At 38.4% G+C, this 14,841-nt stretch overlaps 1 protein-coding gene across 1 annotated transcript in view; it reads right to left on the reverse strand.

Annotated features, from left to right (window-relative positions):
- Positions 1-6,639: 6,639 nt before the first annotated feature.
- The window catches only part of LOC126199380 (2-aminoethylphosphonate--pyruvate transaminase-like), a 133,877-nt gene continuing 125,675 nt past the window's right edge, over positions 6,640-14,841 (reverse strand). Inside the window, exons 7-8 of the mRNA XM_049936297.1 lie at positions 12,479-12,642; positions 6,640-7,409 (exon numbers count right to left, since the gene is read on the reverse strand). Of these exons, the coding sequence (XP_049792254.1) occupies positions 7,258-7,409; positions 12,479-12,642 (316 nt within the window). The 3' untranslated portion in view covers positions 6,640-7,257. The remainder of the gene's footprint in view (positions 7,410-12,478; positions 12,643-14,841) is intronic.

A 14,841-nucleotide genomic window follows, 5' to 3' on the forward strand; every position in this document is an offset into this window, starting at 1 on the left:
CTAGGTGGTAACTTAAATCGGCCGCGGTCCTGTAGTACATGTCGGACCCGCGTGTCGCCACTGTGTAATCGCAAACCTAGCGCCACCACATGGCAGGTCACAAGACATGGACATGACCTCGCCCCAGTTGTACGGACGACATAGCTTGCGACCAGACGTACGAAGCTTTCCTCTCAATTGCCGAGAGACAGATAGAATAGCCTTCAGCTTAGTCCATAGCTACTACCTAGCAAGGCGCCATTTGTATCAGTGCTAATAGCGTACTAATATTCAAGAGAGATGTATTCCAACAAGAGAATAAAGGTAAGTATTAAACGCATCTACGTACTTTTCCTCTTATTCATTAATAAGTCTCATGTTCCAGAACTTCAAGCCCGTCTGCGTTAGTTTAGCGTGCACCTAGCTACCTCATTGTGTCTATGCTGTATGAAATAGACACAACAGAAACAACACAGTCTTACATACAGAATGGTTTGGCCCTATGCCACATTGTAAGTCTGAATATGACAGGATTCGCCAAAATTTCGCACTTGACAAAAAGGAGTCACCAAATGTATGTACGCAGATCTTCTGGTAAAGGAGACCACGAGGACAGGAATTCATCAGGTGGTGCCAATGCCTCGAAAAATGCATATGAGAAGAATCAAACGAAAGAAGTATGACCGACTCGTGAATAAGTAACTATGGTCATTGTGGAAGGCAGCTGTGACTTTGCCTTTTTCGTGTGCCATGTATTAAGAGAAGAGATATGGCCATTATAGCGGCCGGGACTGTCACACCAAGTAAGACAGGAATTTAAAGCCCCGCACCAAGTAAGCGAGAGATAGCAGCATTGACTGTCAACCCCATAAGTCAAGAGGTAACAGAGAATGCTGAAGAAGAGGTGTATCGAGCTTTCGAACTTGTCTCCACTGCCAGTCAGACTCTTCAGGAGGGAGGGACATGGCCACTTGTGACTTATGCCACAGCCGTCAAATGGCAACCCCACATATGGCCAATCGAGGTACAAACAACTCCTTCACCAAGTATAATGCCCCGCATGGAAGAGACGTTTGGAGACTGGAGGACAACATGCCATTTTGTTTACACTGTGGGTGCCCTGGACATTTTTTATGGTACTGCAGAGTGTTCAACTACTACCACACCATCAGATGTGAACTGTCACAACAGATGTAGTCGTAAAAGAAATCTAGATTCCAGTGATAATCATAAGCATTGCTGGTGGTTGTTGCTTCAAAATCAGAATTGAAGGAAAGATAGACAAGTGGCCCTTTCTGAAACACCATATCAGCACGGGTGATTATCAACCACTGAGCCAGCACTTGAATTGGAACTTTCCATTTTTAAGTTTGCCATATGATGGACTACTAACAGGGTCAGATCTGGAAAATATGGGAGATGAGTCAAGAATTGAAATTTTAGATCTAGAGGAGACTAGGAAAGTCACAAAAGTATGTGTATTAACAAACAGAAGAAAGAAGCCTCTAGAAAGAATCCACTAATAACTTAATTGCTTCCTTCACAATTCTATGTAATACTATGAAAGGTCTTATCTTGAGTGTTAGAAAAATTGGTGTATAAGTAATACAGAATAATGTCTACTCAAGTTTTTCAACACACAGAACAGGACTGAATCTTTTCTTGGCTCGACAGGACTGTGACATCATTCTGTGAATTGTCTTGCCATATTATGACTTATGCATATGTAGGTTTCATCTTCAGTAAACGAGAGATTATTTTCTTCTCATTTCACGTGTACATAAACATGTGTTACTATGAATAAGTGACCAGGCTGACTTCTTCTATATGTTTCTGCATAATTATCTTGAGGATGAAGCTCTTCTGACCATATTTGCTTATAAATACATTTATTTTTGGAGAGGGTTCACCTTGAGTAAAACACAATTTTTATCTTTAATTTTATTTCCCAGACATGTTTCACTGAAGTTTCAGCATCATCAGTGGGCTTTTAATATCTTTCTTGTTACCACATGCTGTGGTTTTCCTGGATTATTATGCTTTTCATTACTGTTGTTTTCTTTCACAGTTTTTCATTTTTTCTGTAAGTTTGTAAACAGTAACGCAGAATGTGACTTAGTGCAGGTCTTCACAGAGAAGAAAATTAGGACACCAGAAAAAATTACAAACTATGAAACAAAACATTTGTAATAAATAACATAAAAATCCAGAAAAACCTCAGCATACAGCAACAAGGAAAATAATAAAAGCCCACTGATGATCTTGAAACTTCAGTGAAAAGATAAAAGAAAAGATAAAAAGCATGTTCTGCTCAAGGTGGGCCTTCTCTGGAAATAAATCTTTCTGTATAATATTACTCAGACAAATTCCAATCTCAAACTGCCCATATAAATTTGAGTGTAAAATGTCGATTCTGTGGAATAATATGTTCCACTTCTAACCACTTAGAGCGATGAAAGATGTTCGTGGAAATCCGAAACAATGTTTAGGTAGTTGTTAAGTGTGGAACATCCTACTGTGTGTACTCTGGTTTGCCATGAGTGCAGATTTGGTGTCAAAGATGCTAGCTCAGAACTTCGACAAGCCGTGATAGCGAGTGCACGTCCCTGCCTGCAGTGGAGGCTAGCATATGCCTTGGCATCGCGGCTTGGTAGTGCTTGCGAGGCTACAGAGTAAAGGGCGTGGGCGATAATGTCAGTGCCAGAACAATTGAAGGTGGTAGATGGGAAGTATCATTCTGTAGTATCAAATGAGTGCAGCAGTACTTGTTCTGATGTGTTGCGAGTTACAAGTTATGAGAGATGTATATCAGCCTCAACTGTAAATGGAATTGTGCAGTGGAAACATTGTGATTATAATACAGAAGAGTTATCGCAAAACTGATTGTGTTATTTTTGTAGCTTGGATAGATTGAATCTGTTTTTCAGCAACCACCCACAGCAAAAGGTGAATAAGTCACACCTCATGGTCTGGTGGCACTGCATAGCGGTAAGAAAAAATAAACAAGAAAATAACAAAAAAAAAGCTGATTGGGAGGAAAATCATTGCATTTCTAAGTTTCAGAACAGTTGTTCAAAATTTAATATATTTAAAATGTGTGCTACAAAACGATGTTTTTTAAGTGTATAAAAGAAGACTAGTGTTTCAGTGTTAATCCTAATAAAAAATCATAAAATTTACACAAAGAGCAAGAAATAAGGCCCAGGGCTCCTGTGAAGCAGATTTAATCGTACCTTCCATATCAGAGTTCATAGTGATTTAAAAGACATTGTAACATAAAAGGATATCTCTTCGAAGCATATTATAGGCAGAATTGGGATACTTTGGTAGTGACATGTATAGAGTTTTAGAGAAGTGAGAAATGATATGATCAAGTAGAGATGATAACCATCAAAGAGAGCCAATTAGTTATTAGGAAAGTCTTATTCCTCAGACTGTTCAATGTGTCTGAAACAATGGGAAATCCTGGATGGAATGTAACAATATTATGAAAAGACTAGTTGCTGCTCACCATATAGCAGAGATGCTGAGCCACAGGTAGGCACAACAAAAAGTCTGTAAGAAAGTGAGCTTTTGGCCAACAAGGCCTTTGTCAGAAATAAATAACATACACATGCACACACTCCTGCAAATGCAGCTCACACAGACGTGACCACAGTTTCTGAGAGTCTCTTTGTTGTGCCTATCTGCGACTCAGTGTATCTGCTATGTGGTGAGGAGCAACTATCCTTTTCATACAATTGTTTAATGTTTTTCATTTACAAAGAAACAATGACTGAGGAAAGGCTTTAGTCTATCTCCCTTTATAGTGCAAAATAGTAGTCATGACAGAATCTTAAGCAAAGCTGTTGTAATCTGAAGATTGTTTTGAATATCAAAATGGAGTACTGGACATGGTCGTGTTGGAGGTAGTATGCCTTTAACCCTTGCATGATGTCTGGGCCTTTTTAGACCCCAAGGCTCATTTAACTACAAGTAAACAGTTTTAATGTGGGTGTAGACTACTCATTGTCCAGATATGCTATTCATGGACTTTTTATTATAACTGGGTAAAATATTTATGATTTTAACACAGTCTGTAGTACAACAATTTGAAATTTTTGTAGTGGGGTCAGAAAATATCCATGATATACGATATGTGATTTTCAGTGTTATATGTATGTTTTGTTATGAAAATAAATCTTGGCAACAATGCACCTTGTAAAGTGACATTCATTTGTACATTGTTGTAAACAATGAATATAGAAAATACAGTCACCTGCATTGCTATGACAAATTCACAATCTGGAATTGAGTTTTGTGGAAGAAAGATGTGGTGTTACAGTTTATATACATTTTGCAAGGGGCTACAGTCTTGAGCAGGCTTTGGCAGATTTACAGAAGCCTGACAGTGATAATGAATCAATTTTTGGAAATGAGGATGACAGTGATGCTGATGGAGATATGATCGAGAAAGATACACAGGTCGGAGATGACGTGGATATGAGTGACTGAGGGGAAGGTATAATGGTATTCAGGTAAGGAGTGCATCTACCTTTGTGTTTAGAAGTAGACAGGTAACATGTAACACAGTACCACTTGATGTGCGCAAGCAGGTTTCAAGGAATGTGATAAGTGAAACTACGCATATTGCACGTCACCTTAGATAACACTCACAGACACCAGTCACATGCAGACCAATAATCATGCAAAAGATAATAAAATTCTGTACCCAACTCTTGAATGCTGGATTTAACTTGATTCTACAGAGCTGCAGGCACTCTTTGGTCTACTAATAATAGCTGGATTGCATAAGGTGTGTGGGGAAACCCTTGCGTGAATTTTGGTTACCTGTTTTTCGAGTCAGAGTGAGCTTTTCAAGATTTTGTGATATTTTGATGTGCCTCCGGTTTGATGATAAACTTACGAGGGAAGAAAGAAAAGCTGCTTCTGGGTCGAAAGCTGAACCTATAAGGACTGTGTTTGAAATGTTCGCTGAGGCATGCGTTTCGTCTTATGTCCTTGTATCTTATATTACAGTTGATGCGCATCTGTGTAGATTCAGGGGACAGTGTCCATTCAAGGTGTACATTCCTTCGAAACCTGGGGCATATGGGATAAAAGTGTGGGCTGCTGTAGATTGTCAGACCAATTATGTGATAAATGCACAAGTGTATATGGGGAGATCTGCTGAAGGAAGAGAAATAAATCAAGGGAAATGAGTGGTACATGATTTAATTGATCACCTGAAGGGAAGTAGTAGGACAATTACCACTGATGACTTTGTCCCTATGTCACAAATTCATGATGAACTAATTCTTCAAAGTCAAAGAAAACTATCAGTGTGGCTTTGACATTTGCTCTGACAACCTTTTTTCCATCTTGGAGAACCTTTCCCAACCCATTGTGTAGACTGAACCTTAGTCTCAACATCATAACCATAGACCCACACCTCATCACCAGTTAGGATTTTTTTTTTTTTTTTAAGGAACATCTCGTTTTCATTTTTGGAATCCAAAAACTCTTCACAGAGTGCGAGGCAAAGATCCTTCTGAGCCATGGAAAAAAACTGGTGGCAACACAATGCATTCCAAGATGCTGTGTCACAGTTTCATGACAAGGCCCAACTGAAATGTTACATTCTTCTGCAGTCTGTCAGTCAGTCTTCAATTGGCATACACAATTTCATTGATGTTCCTAACATGAACATCATTGGTAGAAGTCGAAAAGCGTCCTTAATGAGGATAATCTTTAACTTCTGTTGACCATTTTTAAACCATGTGAAACATTCGTAAAACTGAGTATGGCTTAAGCATCATTTGATGTGCCTTTGTAAAGGTTTTCTTGAGTTTCAACTAAAATTTAATGCAGATTTGTTGCTCATCTAACTCTGCTATATCAAAATTTGCAAACTGTGTGATGCAGTGTTCTACTCAATACAGCTCTAAACAATAATTAACAAATGTCTCTGTTTGCTGTTGTCGGACTACAGATTGCAACTGTGCTTGATGGGAGAAGCAGTCTGGCATGTGGTGTTGAGGAGGAGGGATAGCAGGATAGGAGTCGGAAAAGCATAGTGCTGATTGTGGGAACAAGATACTGTCAAGAGGTTTGGGAGGGGAGAGTGGAAATGGAAAAAGAAAGAAATAGAGAGGGGGGGAAAGACTAGGGGGTGTATTGGTGGAATAGAAGGTTGTGTAGTGATGTAGTGGGAGCAGGGAACAGGATAGTTACGTGAAAGGCAGGGCTAGCATAGATTGATGCCAGGGGAGTTATGGCAACACAGGATTAGTGCACCTGCACAATTCAGAAAAGCTGGTGTTGGTAGGAAGGATCCAGATGGTGCAAGCTCTGAAGCAGTCACTGAAGTGATGTGTTGGGCATTATGTTCAGCAACTGGGTAGCCCAGCTCTCTCTTGGCCACAGTTTGTCAGTAGCCATTCATGTGGACAGACAGCTTATAAGTTTTCATGCCCCCGTAGAAAATAGCACAGTGATTCCAGCTTATATCTGTAGCACACAACTACTCTCAAGCTAGCTCTGCTGTTGATGGGAGGGAAGTAAGTGGTGGCAGGAGGGTATATGGGTCAGGTCTTTCATACAGGTCTGTTGCAGGGATATGAGCCATGAGACAAGGGGTTGGGAGCAGGGGTGGAGTAGGATTTAAAGTTTAATATGTAATTGAGATTAAGTTTGAAATTTTATTATGGCCTTCCATTTCAATAGAAAGGTGAAAATACATTAACGGCACAGTGTAAACAGCATGAATACTGCCTTAACAAAGAGCATAAGTACTTATTCATATCCACTATGTTGTGCAGAAATGCAAAGAGGGAATGCTTAGGGGAGGTCAGTCTGAGCTATTCTTAGTTCATTCTCTTTCAAATGCATTTAACAATCATTGCTTGTAGTTTTACTGCCAAAAATATCAATTAGTATTAAGCCATCTTGTGTGTGTTCATATAGTAAAAAAAGCTTTGTAACCTCACTGTTGTTCCCTACATGTTATGTCTCTGCTTTCAACCGATGAAAGACATAGTAAAACTTTTAATACCACTGGAAATTGTTTGTTTCTGTTGAAGAAAATTTATTTCTTTTATTGATTTACAAAAGTTAATACTTGTATGCATGCGCTAGTACTGTTTCATTTTATTCACGTATATCGTTCGGAAGAAAATTATTTATTTGACATCTGGGGGTCTTTTGTTGCCCCACCATGGTAGCATAGCTGCATCAAACCAGTCTTCAGGCCGAAGACAACAACAACATGGTAGATGGTAGCAGTACCATCTTTTGGAATTAATACCTCACTGGCAGAGGTACCCCCATATCAGTGAGTACAGCCTTAATGCAAGATACCAGATGCTGCAAGTCCTTTTGGTAAAGGTCTCCTATGTTTCCAATCCGAAAGCTGTCTGCATTTGTCACTTTTCCAGGATAGATGACTTGTCCTAATAAGAGAACATCAACTGTGATTAAAACTGATGATGAATATTATGAATACAGTAGTAATATGTGATCACTTTAATTACTAAACATATACTATGCGTATATAAATGTACATATGATGATGATGATGATGATGATGATGATGATGATTGTTGTTGCTGTTTTTTGATAACTAAGTTTTCTTTGTGAGTAATAGCTACAGTGGCACATAGCATTGCTTATTTGATTGTAATCAGGGAGAAATAGGAGCAAGTAAATAAATAATGTACAAGTAATCTGGCTGTGTAACTTTCGAGAAGTGGTGCGGTGAAAATGAACAATGAATTTTAATAGTGTGAGCAGTAGCCACTATTCTCCAACATAAGTGGTCATCCTCTGTCAAATAATATAAAAGAAAATTGAAAATAAAGCCATAAAACTCTTTCTGCTTGTTTTAGACTATCTTGGTTTTTGTTTACGAAGACCAAACGTAGAACTTGGTAACTTGTTATCTCTTCATGTGACCTAAAATGTCTTTCTGAATATAAAAATGGAATCCATATGTTAAAATAAAGGATTGTAAATTACCAACACGTTTCTGTAGGGAAAATATGGAGAAAAGAGGAGATTACATACATAAAAAACGAAATCAAGTACAGATCTATTGACGCCAGTAGTTTCTACTTAAACTGATGATTGGAAGCCTGTGCCCATGAATTACTGCTACTGGAAATGTTATTTATAATTGTTGAAGTATGTCGATTCCAACTATGAAACTTTCAGATATTCTTACAAATATGAGCCATTATCTGAGCCAACTAGCAGACAAAAGGAAACATGATTGTCTTTGGAGTTTCCTGAAAGATTCAGGTAAAATGTAAGATACGTAATGTTATTTAACATTTGCAATATGTCTTCTGCTGTTGATTTTCCTACCAGAAGTACATTGGAAACAAGAATGCCAAAAGACAACATTTTTGAAGATGAATGCTTAATCAGTCATATAAATGTCTGTGCATTCTCTGACGAGCCACGCTGAATGAATATGCTTACAATGAGGTGGTATAACAGGAAACTGAATAATTAATGAACAAAGAACTAAGTTTTAAGGCAGCCATACATGAAGCATCATGTACACTTCAAATGTGTATAATGTGAGAAGTTGAATTTCCAGATTTAAAGTATTTATTGATGGTTTTTTAATTAATGTTTAACAGCTGTTTCCCAAGAAAGCAATAGAATATGGTGCTAGTAAGACATCAAAAACTTGTGAATTACAAAAGGAATCAAAATATTATTATATGCAAGGAAAATGGAATTGTTTGAAATGCTTGGGACAAACAGAGAAATAGGACTGATTACACATTACAAGAAATACTATGCTGTTTTAAAGAAAGTGATTATAAAATCTGTGCATAATGGTGAAATCAGTAATTCAGGTAATACAATTAAATCTATATTGATCCTAGCAAAAAGATAAACAGGTGCTCAGTTACGGAATGAGGGTAGTCTGTGAAAAATAGGCAATAAATAGAAGCAGTCAGGTAGCCAATATATTTAATAATCACTTCCTGTAAGTAGCTCAGAAGATTGGCATACACAGTTCAAGGGACAAAGCATTAGAATATATGCAAGAAACAGTACCTCATACATGCAGTCAAATCACAGTTACTCCCTGCTCTGACAAAGAAAATAAATCCCTCACCAAATCTCTCACTAAGTTGACAAGATCTCGCGTAAAGTACTAAAACCCTGTTCTTCACATAGGGTGTGTAGAATGCATCCATTCATCTGTCCAAAACATCACTATCATGGGGAATATTCCCAGACAGACTGAAGTATGCTACTGTCTGTCATGAACACCAGGTAGTGGCTCGTTTGAGGGACTCTCATGTTCATCACTTCAAATGGCCCAGTATTTTCATCTTTGAGTGATAGTATGATGGCCATTGGGTATATAACTTTTTATGTAACCATCACTCTTACTAAATTACATTACATTACTATGAAAAGTTTTTCAAACAATGGAAAACTCCAGGTAGGAACGTCAACAATGTAGGAAAAGACAGGTTGCTACTTACCATAAGGAGACACGTCAAGATGCAGTCAGGTATGTGTAAAAGACACTCACATATAGCTTTCAGTCACAGCCTTTGTCAGTAGACACACACACACACACACACACACACACACACACACGTGCATGCCCGCGCAACCACAATCTCCAGCCTGAGGGGGATGTGTGTGTGTGTGTGTGTGTGTGTGTGTGTGTGTGTGTGTGTAAATCGTAATATCACCTCAGACGGCATATGAAGCCATGAACCTACCTCTGGACGAAACAACAACAACTATGATAAGTATGTCCATGGGAACTGGGTATCTACTGATGGGGGCTCAGTTATAGGCTAAGAAAGTAAATAAAGGTAGATCTCATCATGCAGAAGCAAAATTTATGATAAAAAAATGAAGGGTGTCCTGGGACTACTGTATGTTATCAGTGAGGTCACATACTCACAAGTGTGGCGAAATTAATGTGTGTCAGTGGTCACAAAACTTAAACAACAGTGCTAGACTTCTCCTTCAACAGTGATTTCATTAACCCTCTCAATACAGTTCAAATTGTTGCATCATATTTTGCCAGAACGTCTGCATCCAGCAATTATCAATAGCCATTCTTATCTCTGAAATTCGTGGCAGGGTCTACCAGCCATTCCTTCAGTTTGCAACACACACAACCATATAACACGATATCCATAGACCCTGATTTGATTGACAATCAAGCGTTGAAATCTATTAGCAATGAAAATTTAACACATTCCTCAAAATCTTCAAATGCATATGGCAAAAGAAAAATGACTATCCAAGCAGCTTAGACAAGAAGGGAAATGACTACCCAAGCAGCTTGATATGATGGTTAACCACTGTCTGCATTGGTGCCTCTAATCCCAAGGCTTCTTTTCTAAAATTAGCTGCCATTTTCACATTTTCTGATCTCCCTCTGATCGTATGATGTGCTGGGAAGCTTAGTTAGAAAACCTTTCATATAGAAATTTCACTGCCTGCACTAAACTACTTCATCAGAGGATGCTGCTGAACGCCAGACATCAGCGTCAGGGAACCGTCTGTAGAGTGCAAAAATGGGATTTAATAAAATTATATGATTATATTGCACATAGGGCATTTGAATCCACAACACTGTCAGCACTATGCATAATGGGTCCCATATACAATGGAATATTTGTGATAACAGGATATTGCCAACAGAAGTGCTAAAATAGTTTGCTGATAGAAGAAGGCATCCCATTAACGAGGTCTTAGGTCAACAACTTTCTGTGACCCTTACAGTAAAAATCTGTGTGGAAGATCTTAACTTCTGCCTCATTATTACGGGAGTCATTGTTTAAGGAAACCATGGAGATTTTGATTGTCAGACAAGACATGAAATCCAGCCCCTGCTTTAATGAAATCACAGAAAAGTTTCCACCATTGAAGACACTTCGAGGATACTTCACCTGCCATTGGGGGCACACATCTGTGAGGTATACCTCTTTACCACTAGCCATCATCTGTGGCGTGGACTTGTGTGCACAGTGCAGTTACGGTGGAGCATATAAGGGTGCCTCTCGGTACTGTATCATCAGTCTCTTGGCTCACTCTGATGATGGATGGAAGACAGGACTGATTTATCGTTGGAGGAGTTGGAATTTTCATGGCTACATCTTTGAAACTTAATAGATTAGTAATAATCTGTCAAAGGGTAAATCATCAATGGTATCCAATGAATGTTAACTAGGAGTGACGAACACTATTTACAAATTGGAATAGAGTTGAAAAACTGGAAGGAACCCTCTCACTACAGTTCAACTTCTTGCATCATATTTTGCCAGAACGTCTTGTTTTTTTGACACATTTGAAAAACCCAAAGGAAATCCATATTGCGTACACTCAGTTGATCCTTTCAGTAATTAATGTTCAATTCAACCTGACAGTGTTCTACACAAATTGGTCTAGGAACAATGAAAGAGTTGGTTGCATGTTTGTGCATAATAATGGTTACAGACAGTGATCTTTAAATAGCAAATGCAGCATTTTGGTCATGTGGGTTGGTACCTTCGAGCAATTGACTGATGTTATTCATGGAATATTTTAGTATTAATGAAGTCATGACCTACTGGACAAACTTTAAACTGCAAGTATTAAGATAAGTTTTGTATGGGTACCAACTCAAGTGGGTATCGTAGGAAGTGAACTTCATGACTGAAACACAAATGAATCTTTCACAAGGGAGTTACTAAATCTCAGAATTCAAAAAATGTACTCCTGCTCCTAAAAGTCTGTGAAATAGAGTAAAAAACCACCACAACTACTAGCAAACAAAGAACAATTAAGAAGAAGAGAGAGCGAGTCATTTGCAGTGCGCAGACTAAACACTGGCTAAATAATTTTCATCCAGTGTTTTCTTGACATGTTCCACATCCACAAGGATCTCCTCAGCATGGATCTATGGAATGAAAAACTAATCTAATCTCTAATCTAATCTTCTATTAAATGAAGACCCAACCCAAGATACTTGTGATGGCCATCTTAACAATGGGATGAGTGTACTGTACTCGCTAAGTTGAGTTTGGGGATGAAGCTGAGAGCACCTCTCTTAGCAGATGATGAAACAGTCATCCAGTGAGTCCTGAAATTTAGGAGAGAATTCAAGTTTTACTAAATATTGTTTATCAGTCTGCCAAGTTACATGTTGGATTGAGCACAGAGTTTGTCTCACTGTAGTCAAGGCTTCAGGGGCCTCCAACAATGTTCCTCTCTACCATAATATACTCAGTCATTACTTTTCCAGCAAAGTATCTAATTCATTTACTTAAGAATGGTGTATTTCCAATTTATTCAGTGCTCACTCATGTTGTGAAGAAACTCTGCACTAGCATTATATTCTAAAACAAAAAGGAAGTGATGGCCATGAAGTGTAGTCCCTTTAAAATCAAAATCATCATCATCATCAGTAGCAGCATAAGTTGCACAATACAAGTATCTTTAGCAATCTTAAATGTAATATGAAACAACACTTATAATGTGGCAAACAAACCTTTATTGCTCAGATGAGAGTAGAAAGTGTTGAAATCAAAGTTGGGATGCTTGGGGCAGAGATATGAAGTTATAATATGGCTTTCATGCTTCGGCAACTTAACCAGTTTCTGGAATCCCAGTAGCTCCATTCCATGTTGTAAAGTTTGGCAGTTCTCACGATACCTGTTTGCAATGGCAAAATAATTTTTATTTTAGCATCTCTGAGGATTATTTCCTCATGAAACCTCTCTTTTATTAGTAAAAGAAAGACTGTGGTTGATTAAATGATGCCAAAAATGGGTATGCTAAAATATATAAGTTTCTTCAACTTTGGTAGTCCTGTCTTCCTCAGTTGTGTGTAATATTACGGAATATTGATAATTTTTACTCATGGACCATCTGACAGCAACTGAATAAAACATAGTTTTAGTGCCATACACATTTCACCTGCAACAGGAGCGTAATATGTAAGAAATTGTCCACGCAACCTGCCACTGATGCTGCCTTGCAGAAAATAAAGGCGAAACGCGTATCACACTAAAATTGTGTTTTATTCAGTTGCTGTCAGACGGTCCACAAGTAAAAATTATCAATATTCTGTGATATCAGTTTCTTTCTGCATATAATGATACTTATTACATAAAACCTTTAAAGTCACTTAATCATTCTATTGTTAGGACTAACTCATTTTTGTACAGTATAATGACAGCCACTCTCTTAAATACTGGGTGTCCCACATAAAACCAGTACACCATAATGTCTCAAAAGTTGGCTACACTGCATTTAATCGGGAAATTGAGTGCATCAGTTGTTCTGAGAAGATCATATTGTCAAGTTGTTACAGAAATGGGGCATTATAACAGCAAATTGATATTGGGATTCTTGCCTATCGTGTGAATGCAGCGCAAGAGTTGAAATTTGGCATTCAGGAAAAAAGAGTGCATTATTGTAATTGGCTGTTAACATCAATTGCTAATGGTTACTTGGCCCCTTGCTTGATTTCATGTCAGATGAGGCCCTGTTTATTTGTCAGATTATGTAAACTCCCAGAATTGCAGATACTGATTACAGGACAACCAATATATTTTGCACGAACAACCTCTCCCCTCAGAGAAGATGGTGTTTGGTGTGCTTTGTCCAGCATGCACATTGTTGGCCCATATTTTTCAATTACATCTTAAACAGTGCCAGATATCTAGAGGTCTTTGACTCTTTCTGTGCACAATTAATGTATGCAGAGAAGCTGTATGCAGTATTCCAATAAGTTGGAGTGACAGCTCGCATATCCAACCAAAGTATGGCCCACATCACAAACATGTTCCCTGAAAACAGACATATCACTAGAGGTCTCTGTGCCCAAGAGCCCCAGACTTTGTTAAAAAGCAAAATGTTTGCTTACATCCTTGCACAGCAGATGATCTTAAACAAGGAAGTATTAGAGAAAAGAACATCACACCTCAGAATTACAGAATGTTGCTGGTAATGTCATCACACGAAGTCAGCAATGCCTGGATCCCTACGGCCCTCACTTCCAGCCTCTCATATAAACAGGTGACGACATGTTTTTAACGTTACTATTATCTGTTCTTTTTTAATTAGTTCATTGTTACTTGCATAGTTGGGTGTGAGGCTTACCAGTTTTATGGGTAACACCCTGTAAATTTATGTGGAATTTTGTGTTATACTATCCTATTTACCAAACTCCAGCTTTGCTTGCCACTGACAGTACACTGAAAAAATTACAAGGGGCTTCAAAAAGCAAGTTATACATGTCATCCCACGCTAAGATCACTGCACAGCAAGGTTTGCACATCATCAGAAGAGAGTGTGTGTTCTGGGATTCTTGAGAGACAGTTCTGCGGCGGTAGGAGTGGAATGGCATCACATCTAGCAATGTACCCCACAGTTGAAGAACGTGAGACAGTATGATTCCTTGAACAAAATGTCTATGTTGCACACTGACCGTGAAAGTGTGGTGGTATATGGACCAAATGCAATGTCGCATTTAGCAGTAGTGAATTGATGCCAACAATTTAATCGAGCCCGTACAGACACAGGTGATGATGACCAGGAAGAAAGGCAATGACATTGACGACAGACGACAATGTCCAGGCAATTGAGGAACTGATTTACAGTAAATGTAAATCTTTGGATGATAAGGGCATTCATACAGTGATTCTTGAACAGATCTGTGACCAAGGAACGAATTTCTATTGTTGAGGAATTGAACAATTAGTAGAATGTTCCAGCTGTTGTTTACAATGACTTGGAAACTATGGTGAAAAATAGTGACATGTATGTGTGTCACTTTAAAGGGTACTGCAACATTCAATAAAATGTAGTTGGCCTGCCATAATAGTATGTAACTTTCTTTTTGAAAAT

The sequence above is a fragment of the Schistocerca nitens genome, chromosome 8 (genome assembly GCF_023898315.1).
Source record: "Schistocerca nitens isolate TAMUIC-IGC-003100 chromosome 8, iqSchNite1.1, whole genome shotgun sequence".
In the NCBI taxonomy this organism is placed as follows: Eukaryota; Metazoa; Arthropoda; class Insecta; order Orthoptera; family Acrididae; genus Schistocerca; species Schistocerca nitens.